At 43.1% G+C, this 11,330-nt stretch overlaps 1 protein-coding gene across 1 annotated transcript; it reads right to left on the reverse strand.

Annotated features, from left to right (window-relative positions):
- Positions 1 to 4,046: 4,046 nt before the first annotated feature.
- Positions 4,047 to 8,158, reverse strand: FABP5 (fatty acid binding protein 5). The gene is made up of 4 exons (XM_069466319.1): positions 8,020 to 8,158; positions 5,273 to 5,445; positions 4,839 to 4,940; positions 4,047 to 4,315 (listed from the first exon to the last, which is right to left on the reverse strand). The coding sequence occupies exons 1-4, from the start codon at positions 8,096 to 8,098 to the stop codon at positions 4,262 to 4,264; spliced, it is 408 nt and encodes a 135-aa protein (XP_069322420.1). The 5' UTR covers positions 8,099 to 8,158; the 3' UTR covers positions 4,047 to 4,261.
- Positions 8,159 to 11,330: the final 3,172 nt, after the last annotated feature.

Raw genomic sequence — 11,330 nt, forward strand, 5'->3', positions numbered from 1 at the left:
ACAGTTGATGCCCTAGCACTGCTCAAGGACATAACCCAAAAGTTAAGTCATCTCTATCCTGTACGATTTTCTTTGGTGAGGGTTTGACTTGTGTTAAACCATCTTTCTTGTATCAAATCATATCTAATTGACACCATGTTCCACAAACAACTCAGGTCCAGTTCTGTTCGACAGACATTGCCTATTAGCGGAATACTCCACTGCAATAAAATAAATTGCATGCATTGATCAAAATCGGGTAGCCTATGCCTGGCAGAATGGAGTGCCACAGCATACCAGCTGAAAAGCAAGGCTGAATTCTTTATTTCGCGTTTCAAACTGTCTTATCCCATAATCATCAAGCACACTACTTTGGGGGTAAGTAAGAGATCTGTTGAAGTGGAGTGGTTTACATAAAGGTAAGAAACATGGTTTTAAAAAGTAAAGCAGATTGTAGCAACATCATAAAGGGCATTAATTGATATTAAAAAGTGTTAAAGAGGCATCAAGAAGCCATTAATTTATTAATGAATTTATTCATTCAACAAATATGTCTCGAGCATCTTCTGTGTGCCAGGTTCTCCCCTAACTGAGTGCTAGAGAGCAAGAACACTGTGTGAAGTCTCTTCTCCTCGGAGCTTACTTTCCAGTGGGGGAGATACCAAAAAATTTTAAAAATCAAAACAAGTAAATATGTAGTCAGTCAGAACTGGTGATAAAGGCGAGGGCCACGGGGGAGAAATAAAGCAGCGTAGGGGAAATGAGAGTATGGGGGAAGGATAGCAGCTATTACACATGGTGTGGTCTGCAATGACTCACTGCTAGGGCGACATAAGAGAAGAGACCCGAAGGAAGTGAGAAAGTGTGGGCTGCAGATGCCTAGGGGAAGATTGTGCCAGGCAGTGCCAACAGGTGCAAAGGCCCTGAGGCAGCGTAGCTGACAGAATGTTGGAGAAAGGTTTTGGGACATTGGGAGACACGGGCAAATCAAACAGAACCTTTGTAAAGACTTTGGCTTCTACTCCAGGTGAAATAAGAAGCAGGTGAAAGGTTCTCAATAGAGTGACATTCTAACCCATTTTTAAAAATGAGAGCTCTGGGAGGATAAAGGTGCAAACAGGCAGGGAGGGGGAGAGACAACGGTAGTGTTTGAATGAGAGTGGTTATCTGTGAAAGAGGTGAGAAGTAATTGAATTCTAGATATAATCTGAAGGTGAAACTGAAATAACTTACTAATGGATTAGATATGAGATGGGAAAGCAAGATAGAATTCAAAGGTAACTCTGAGCATTTAGCCTGAGAATTGGAAAACTGACATTCTCATGCATTGAGATGGAGAAGACTTCAAGAAAAGCAGGTTTGAAATAAAACAAAAATAAGATATTTGATTTTGGAAAACATTAACATCCCATGCTATCCAAATCAGCAGTCACTAAACACATGTGGGTATTTAAATTCACATTGTAATTAATTAAAATTAAATTAAAAATTCAATTAGTTGTGCTTACCACATCTCAAGTGTTCAATACCCACCCATGTGTGACTAATGGCTATCGTAGTGAACAGTGCAAATATTATACAGCATTTCCATGTTAAAGAAATTCTGTTGAGCAGTGAGGGTGGGACATCAAGCCTTTACTATATTCTGGGCTCTGTGCTAAGTGCTTTACCTACATTACCTAATTCAATATTTAAAACAACTCTATAAATCAGACAATGTTGTATTCTTTTATAAAGAATGTAACTACAGTTCAAAGAAGTTAAATATTTAAAAACTTGCCCTAAGCCAGATTTGGATTCTGGGACTGTCTGCCTCCACACAGCCCAAGCACTTAAGCCATCACACCATATTTTAGAAAGATTAAACTAGTTTGAAATGATACATGCATCCACAGAGAAATGTTTGTAGGTTATCAGCAACAAAGTGTTGATGGATAGGAATAAAATGAGGTTTGAAAGATCTGTAGTAAAAGTGAAACTGCTTAGAGATCCTGTGTGTTGTAGAATTAAACGTGAGGCATTGCAGCATACCATCAGCTAAGAGGAAATGAAAATCATCAGAAAAGTCATTGGTTTTAGGTCTTTCAATAAAGGAGCAATCATTAAAATTTGCACAGAAGAAAGAAGAGCTTAACTGACACCAGGTAGCGTAAAGTCGACATAGACTTTTTCTACCCAGTGGTTCTCAACTAGGTATGGTACCATGCCTTTAGGGGATATCTGGAAACATATAAGGTGTTTGGAGTAGACTGGTAGGTGCCATGAACATTCTGTGGCCATGATTTTAGGATGCTAAAAGTCCTATGATGCTTGCTACCGTTTAACACAAAGTTCTCTCACCCAAAATGTCAACAGCTCCCCCATGTAAGAAACGTGGGCCTACTGTCCCTCTGGTGATACTCGGCAGTCCAGTAACTAAGCCGTATATGGATTAGAACACAGCAGCTAACATAGCACAGGTCGTATGGTCAGATAAACTTGTGCTCCAATCATGGCTTGGGACCACTACCTAGACTCTGGGCCTTAGTTTCCTCATCTATATGATGCAGAAATGTCAGAGTTAATACACATCATTTAGGCTGGTTCTGAGAATCACAAAACACTCCAAGTACTTGGCCTAGTGTTTAGTTCAGGGAGAATGTGGAATAAACGTACACTATTACTAGAAGTGGAAAAGAAGAATGAAAGAGGAACTCTAGCCCAGAGACTAAAATAAGCAAGATGGAAATTCAAATAGAAAGTAAGTCTAGAACAGTATTGCTCAGAAAAAAATACGAAGAAACGCAAGCACATGCAATTTTTAAATTTTCCCTAGCCACATTAAAAAAAGGTAACAAAATGGCAAAATTAATTTTATTAACATGTAATAATTAGGTAACCAACTATAGCCAAAAATGTTATGTCAATATGTAATGAATATAAAAAAAAACACTAATGTGGTATTTTACTTTTCATATCAAGACTTTGGAATCCCACGTGTACATCTCAATTCAGACTAGCCATACTTGTTCAAGGGTTCCATATCCATACACGACTGATGGCTACTTATTAAACAGCACAGGGCTAGAGTATTAGTGAGAGGTGAACTCTTTCACTGCTAGCTTTAGGTAATTCTTAAGAGAAGATTCTCAGCAGCTAACATCTCAGCACACAGAGGGTGGTTTCAAAAAATACATTTTAGGACTTTAGACTCAGGTTCCCTATATGAGCTGACACGAGGCAGTGTTAAAGCATAACTGAACACAGTGAGTGGACTTTATAAGTTCACAATGAAGCTCTAGTACTTCTGTGTCCTTGAACAAGTTAGCTAGTCAAAAACCTGTTTTCCTATTTGCAGAATGGAGATCATGGTACCAGCCCCTTAATTACTGCTTCCAGAATCCTATACACAAAGCTTTAGCCCAGGGCTGACAACCTACTTCTCCAAATGTGAATTGCAGATATTTGTATTTGGGTCCAAGAAATAGACCAGAGATCCACTAGAATTCTAGTCATTCTTTACATAGCATGTTGTGTATATTGTTGTGTGTGTAAATACACACCAGGAATTACTAATACTTTTGTGACGTTTGTTAATGAGTACAGTGTTCTTCTAAAGCTGGGAGTGTTTCCTTACACTGAGGGCAATGATGTGTCCACTGTGTTCAGATGTACCTCAATCAAACAGTTCCTGGCACATGGTTAGGTCTTCAATAAGTTTACTAATGAGTTTTCAGCCACAGAGAATTCCTGAGTAATAGTTATAAACATGCCATTAAAAGCATGATTTAGCCAATGATGCTAATTTAACCTTTATTTAATATTTAAATGATAAAGTTTATGTAGCTACCTTTTAATGAGAACTGCCTCTGCCAGAAATTTTTCTTGAATTGATACAAAGTTCAAATAGTATAGGGTAAGCTTAAATGACTGGTACTGTATCTGCCACAAAAGTAGCTCTACAGATAAATGGCTAGAATACAATCTCAATAAAGCACCCTCAAGACTACCTCAGAATTTACTCAATTTATAATTATTAAAACTCATTACTAATTTTCTGTAAAGTTAAAGAATACATACAAAATAGATTAGCATAAACACATTTATTTATTAACCAAAGGGATGAACCTAATTAAACCAACATTTTGAAATAGTCGCATGTAAAATATTTGTGATAAAGATAATTGAATACAGTAATGAAAAAAAAAACAAAACAAAAAAACAAGCAGTGTGGAGATTTGCTCATTGAACTGAGCTTGTTCATTCTCATAACTAATTCCTGCCCAGAGTGACAATGGATTTTTCACTCTACTTTTTCATAGATCCGAGTGCAGGTGACATCATTCATGATGCATTCCTAGGAGGAAGAATGATATTACAGAGTGAGGTTAGTCTTACATTCTAAAGCAATAGTGGCAAAAAAAAAAAAAATACTAGGATAAGGATCCCACAAAACCTTGTGATCTACTTGATAAATGGAGACATTTGGATTCCTGGGTTTGAGAGAAGCTGGAACCTATTGTTTTGCTTATAATATGCATATGCTTTACTGAAAACTAAAGTGTTGAGCATATCCAAATTATTCATTTGGTCTTTGTAAATATTATTCCTCAGTTTAAAGAAAGGGAAAAATGTATGCTAAGAGGGCAGCTGGGTGACTTGCCAAGATTGCACGGTGAAGTGGCAGAGCAGAGAAAGGACTATATCCTCCAGCTACGTCCTCATGTCACTTCTCTATCCCCACATCATCAGTGTTGCAGTATTTAACTTGTTATTTTGCATTTTTGTCTTCCCAAACTTAATTCTCCTAATAATGATCAGTTATGTGAACTAGGAATGAAAGAAGCAGCCCAGTAAGACACAAGCAGTTTGACACTTACCACCACTAATTTCCCATCTTTCAATTTCCTTGTTATTGTGCTTTCCTTCCCATTCCATTCCTGATGTTGAACCAGTGCATCATCTGTAAAGTTGCAGACAGTCTGGAAAAATAAAGCTCACTTTTTAATCTCTCAAAGTATATTACAAGAGAGTTTCCATAACTCATAACCTCCTTAACATTTTTTTCATCTTGTCCTTGCTGGGTCTACTTCATTAACCCATACTGATTTTATTTACAATATAGTTTGTGCTTTTCAATCTAGAAGTTCATAATAGATACTCATTCTACAAAGTTGGTACTTTTACTTATTTGTCAAAACTGAATTCATAAATTAATTTTTCTATTAAGTTCTTGCCTGTAAACAGAAAAATGTTCTTAATTCAATCTATCATGCTAGACACTTCTGTGATTCTATAACATATGATGACAAACCTGAGTTTTTCTGCCATCAGCTGTAGTTTCTTCAAACTTCTCTCCCAAGGTACAAGAAAACTGTGTTGTTTTCAAAGTGCTCTCAGTTTTTATGGTGAGGTTTTTGCCATCACAAGAGATGATACAATCTGGTTTGGCCATTCCACCCATTTTTCGCAAAGCTAGTCCCACTCCTGTAGAATGTTAAATCATGTTAAATTAAAGGAAGACCAAAGCTATCATATAGATAATAAAAGTAATAATTCAATTGTAATCACTATGCTTGGCATATTTTCACTTGTTTGCTTATTGGTAACTATCATAAACACATATTCAGTGCTCACCATGCAGCGGCACTTTACATATATGAATTCACATAAGCCTTACAACTACCCTGTGAGAGGTGGATATTCTTGTCTCCGTTTTACAGCTGAGAAAGTAAGGCACTGCAGTAACTTGCCCAAGCTCATTCAGCTAGGAAGTAATGGAGCTAAGAACCAATAGTGTGGGCAATCTTGCTTCAGATCTCAGCTCTTGGCCACCATGCTACACTGGCCTTCAGAAAGCGAGGGGAGAAATACAAACCTCTAAAACTTATTTACCCAAAGCAGCTGATAGAAGGTGGAGACAAAGCATTCAAAATTGCAAACTCTGGAGCTTGCTCAGTCTTTCCCTTCTACTGGATTCTGTCATTATATTAGTCTATGATTCCAGCACAGTCTGACATATAAATAGTTGATTAATAGTTGATAAATAGTTGATTAATAAGCTACAGAAAATAGAAATCAATCCTGAGATATTCAAATAGCACAATGTTTTAAGAGTTAGTAGCACACTTGTAATGCTAATAAATGGAAAAAATCTTACCCCTAAAAAGAGAAAACATTTCACAGATGTATAACTCAATTACTGTATTGATTTATATAGCTATGAAGTTTCATATTACTAAATTATAAATTAATTTATGATCTGTGTATTTCCTCTTGGAGTTAACATTTATAAGGAACCTTTGATCCAGGCCGAATCCATTTGACAACCTAAGCAGCATGACCGTCTTGATGAGGAGCACTCAGCCAGGCTTTAAATTTCCCCCTGGAGCCTTCTCTTTTGCTAGCTCAGGGCTGGTGCATTGTGGTGTTAGTTGAGTCATCATTTATTCTCACTTTGGACAAATAAATGGGATCTGCTCATCTCACACCTTGATTGCTCCCTAATGAATTGCGTCTTGACAACCTTATGACTCCAGAATCCTGGAAACAATCCCTCCAACCCTAAACACAATTTCCAATGGGTAGAGAAGGTGCTCTCTATTTGGTCCTCACACCTGGCACATACAAACACTATTTCCTGGATGAATGTAGTAAGTGCCTTTTTCCAGTCATCTTGATCTAGGTTTACAGAGGAAAACCCTGCCTTCTTGTTTTACCAACAGTATGATAAACACACTCGTGATTCACCACAAACCAGCCTTAACACCACAGTCTCTGATAGATGCTGATGGAGTGATTCTGAAGTGCAGCAGTGACTACGTGTCAACAAAGGGTCATTGTGATCACTTCATCAGAGGGCAGTCGGGTTAACATTTGTGGATACTGGCTTCTGAAGCACCCTCTTGGTCCCCAGCAATCCCTTAGGGCTGGAAGCCCCCTTCCAGAGAGGATTCACGTTATGCTAACTCCACCCCACTTCCTAGCAGCCAGTGACAAAGGGCCATTTTGTTTGCTATATATTCATTGTCTCAATCAGCATGCAATCGCTGTCACTGGCTTACAAAAGGGCAGCAACAGAAATGAAGCATTGCTTTCCCTGAGAGTGAACCTGAATTTTGCTACAGAGATTCATTTTCCTTTGGAAGGCTTTAAGAAGGCAAGTGCCTTCAGCAGGGCCACACCTATGCATGCAGTTAGCGGCCTCCGGAGGGCCTCGCTGTTTCCGTTATGGTTTTCCAAGAGAGCCCACTGCCTCCTTACCTTTCACCCTCAAGATGCAGAGGCCAGGATGGCAACGCACGGTCACCACGGGGGCACAGTGGGCCTCATGGCGCACCTCCCACAGGCCACCCACTCACTGCGGAGTCCCAGCCTGGCAATCCCAGCAGCGGGTTAGCGATGCCAGCGCCACGCCTCTCAGCGCTGCGCGTGGTTCTGGGCACAGAGGGTGAGGAAGCCCCGGTACTCCTCAGTGCGCCAACCCAAAGGGCCAGGCTCAAGGGTGAGGGTGGGCAGCAGACCTGGGGGAGGTGTGGCCGACGACGGAATGGAAGCTGAAGCTGTAGCCGGGTTCAGACCTTCAGGGATTCTGCTGGACACCGCGCGCCACGTGCCCGTGCAGAAGAGGGAAGGGGACTCGCGGGCCATCCAGAAACAAAGGATGCGGCAGGCTGGGTGAGGGAAGTAGGAGAGATAGGATGGTGGCAGGAAGGGGAAGGATGACTGCAGGGGACGGAAATAAAACGTTAAGGGGGCTGCCCGGAGGGGTTCGAGAGAAGTGCATTTTGGCCGCTACTTGGCGGAGAGGAAAGACGGAGAAGAGACGTTGGGGGACGACGAGGTGGAAGGTCTCCGGAATCTCGCCGCCTGCGCGCGTGGTGCCTGCGCGCGTGGTGCCGCGCCGCGCTGCACCCAGGGGCCACGTGGTGGTGGAGAGATGGGAGGGGCCGGGGCTAGGCTGCCGAGCATCCCCCGCCCCGGAATCAGGCACGCTGATGGGGACCTAGGAACGGCCACACACACGCCACGTTGCCGGCGCTGCCGAGCCAGGTGCCTCACCTAGTTCCTTCATGTATTCATCAAAGCCTTTGCTGTCCACCAGGCGCCATCTTCCTTCCAGCTGCTGAATGGGGGCCATGGTAGGCGCGGGCGGGCGTGAGGAGCGAGCGGAGAGGGGGCCTGCGCGGAGAGCGTGCTGCGCGGCTCCCGGCGCCCGCGGCCGCTTTATGAAGGCGGCCCGCACGGCGCGGCGCCCGGCGGCCAATGGGAGGCGCGCCTCGCCCGGCCCCCGCCCCGCCCCCCGCGCGCCCGCCCAGCCCCCCGCGCGCCCGCCGGCCTCGCTCGCGGGAGCCGGAGGTGCGAACCGGCTCCACCTGCCCCGGGAAGCGAGGGCTCCCGGGGTACCTCCTGCACGCTGGGACTCGCCGGGCGCACCCCACGCCTCCTCGGACGCCAGCCCCGGCATGTTGCGGCGCCTCAGCACGCCTAGGACGCTGGGCAATGGGGGTGGCGAGGCAACCGGCGCCCCGGCCCCGCCTCTCCTGCTCCCCTCGGCTTGACCGCTAAGCCGCAGCCGCTTTTCCTTTCTAAACACCAGGACCAATCGATTAGCCCGTGCCGGGCTCCGGCGGCAGGAATTGATTGATCTGCTGTTTGGCTGATTGATTGATGGATTGATTGATAAACTGCTTTGCCTCTCTGACCTTGTGCTGTTTCTCAGGGGACAAACCCACATCTCACACCCTCAGGCCACTCCTGGCCCAATTAGGACCTCAGGTTGGCTGTACACCTGAGTTGAGCTAAGATTGTATCAGAAGGTGCTAAAGTGTACCTGTCTCTCTACATCGACGCCAACATGTATAGTTTTGGGACTTTTTGATAAAGGCCATTCTCACTGGAGTTAAGTGATATCTCATTGTGGTTTTGATTTGCATTTCCCTGATGATTAGAGATGCTGAACACTTTTTCATATGTTTGTTAGCCATTTTTATATCTTCTTTTGAAAAATTTCTATTCATGTCCTTTGCCCACTTTTTGATAGGGTTGTTCGATTTTTTCTTACTGATTTTCCTGAGTTCTAAGTAGATTCTACTATACATGTTGGCGTGGATGTGGAGAGACAGGAACACTCATACACTGCTGGTGGGACTGTAAACTAGTGCAACCCCTGTGGAAAGCAATGTGGAGATACCTTAAACAGATTCAAGTAGACTTACCATTCGATCCAGCAATCCCATTATTGGGCATCTACCCAGAAGAACAAAAGTCATTCTATAAAAAAGACACCTGCACCCGAATGTTTATAGCAGCACAATTCACAATCGCAAAGATGTGGAAGCAACCCAAATGCCCATCAATTCATGAATGGATTAGCAAAATGTGGTATATGTATACCATGGAATATTACTCAGCTATTAGAAATAATGGCGATATGGCATCTCTTTGGTTCTCCTGGAGAGAGATGGAACCCTTCTATTAAGTGAAGTATCCCAAGAATGGAAAAATAAGCACCACATGTACTCACCAGCAAACTGGTTTCCCTGAGTGCACATTTGGGAATAACACCAATTGGGTATTGGACAGAGGTGGGGGTAGGGGGAGGAGATGGGTGTATACCTACTTGATGAGTGCGATGTGCACTGTCTGGGGAATGGACACAATTGAAGCTCAGACTCGGGGGGATGGGGAGGCATGGGCAATATATATAGCCTGAACTTTTGTACCCCCATAATGAGCTGAAAAACAAAAAGAGAAAAAAGAAGAAGTGGTAAATAAGTGGGATGCGGGATGTCTCAGGAAGTGCCCTTTCTGAACTAAAACTCTGTATGAAGTTTCAGCTTAAGTGACTGCCATTGCCATTTGAGAATGTTTTATTAGTTTATATTCCCTGCGGAGGGAGCCCTTCCCTGTTTCTTCTCAGCTACTGTGTATTTGGGCTTCAGCAGGTTTCGCCTTCACCTTTAATCATAACAACACCATATACTCGTGTGTAGAACATTATATTAATGCTTTTCAAAGTGTACTTTTCACAGTTTCTTGCTTGTGCTCTCGGATCCGTGCCGGAGGTGACATGGAGTGAGGTGAGGAAGTTGCTACACAGGTCTGCCGTTTTTATAGACACAATGTCCATTTATTGAGTACCTACTATGTGCTAGATGCTGTGCTTCCCGGGCACTTTAAAGCTATTAACTCTAATCTCCACTAAATTTTTGCTAAGGAGTGTCATCTCAATTTTTCAAAGGAGAAAATAAGGCAAGCAAAGTTTGGGCAGTGGTAGAACCAGAATCCCCATCCAAGTCCTTCTCACTGAAGACCTTATGAAAGAGGACCACACCTAACTGCCACTCTCGCTGTAGCTGTGATGGATCTCTGAGTAGAGGCCACAGTCATCATGCCAAGTTTTTGTGTCATCCTTAACAGAATTAAAATCTGAGGTTCGTTTATGTCTCTTAGCATGTGGCAGGGCGTTCACTCCCCTCCACTGCATCCTTTTCATTTCAACTCCCTACCCTAATTTTAGGGTCAGCACAGTGTCTCTTGTGGTACCACTTTAAAACTTAGTGGTTGTCCCACAAAGGGCCTGCATGTCCCTCACCCGATGCTCTGCTGCTCAGAAAACATTCACGTTCCGGGCAGGGCGCGGTGGCTCACGCCTGTAATCCTAGCACTCTGGGAGGCCGAGGTGGGCGGATCGTTTGAGCTCAGGAGTTCGAGACAGCCTGAGCAAGAGCGAGACCCCATCTGTACTAAAAATAGAAAGAAATTATATGGACAGCTAAAAATATATATCGAAAAAATTAGCCGGGCATGGTGGTGCATGCCTGTAGTCCCAGCTACTCGGGAGGCTGAGGCAGGAGGATCACTTGAGCTCAGGAGTTTGAGGTTGCTATGAGCTAGGCTGACGCCACGGCACTCACTTTAGCCTGGGCAACAGATTGAGACTCTGTCTCAAAAAACAAAAAAATAAAAACATTCACGTTCCGAGGGAAGTGGGGTGTATCCTTTGTCAGCGATGCAAGCGCTGGCTTCCAGACACTCAGGGCAGCTCCTGTGTGTTTGGATTTGAGCTCTTCATGTGCCGTTTCAACATGTTGTAGCCACTTTTGTATAGACTATGGTAATAATAGTCAGGGCTCAGTACCGGGATACTAATTTTTAGATTATCATCATCAACCATGTTACAGAAATATCAAAAAGAAAATGGCACTGGAGTACTAGATACTTAGGTACTTAAGAAATAGCTTTTAACCGTAAGGCATTACCTACAACTTAAACTTTTAAACACAATCTTCGATGTGATGAGTGGGAATAATCCACAGGCGGTTACAACACACCAACAAAAATACAAAGATAAAAGGCAAAATACCTGG

The sequence above is a fragment of the Eulemur rufifrons genome, chromosome 3 (genome assembly GCF_041146395.1).
Source record: "Eulemur rufifrons isolate Redbay chromosome 3, OSU_ERuf_1, whole genome shotgun sequence".
NCBI lineage: Eukaryota > Metazoa > Chordata > Mammalia > Primates > Lemuridae > Eulemur > Eulemur rufifrons.

What these genes read in the sequence shown, in the direction of transcription:
- FABP5 (XM_069466319.1), bottom strand. Translation starts at nt 8,098, where the DNA reads ATGGCCCCCATTCAGCAGCTGGAAGGAAGATGGCGCCTGGTGGACAGC. An exon ending in TGAATACATGAAGGAACTAG is followed by an intron (nt 5,446 to 8,019) that starts GTGAGGCACCTG and finishes AACATTCTACAG; the next exon opens with GAGTGGGACTAGCTTTGCGA. An exon ending in CTGATGGCAGAAAAACTCAG is followed by an intron (nt 4,941 to 5,272) that starts GTTTGTCATCAT and finishes TTATTTTTCCAG; the next exon opens with ACTGTCTGCAACTTTACAGA.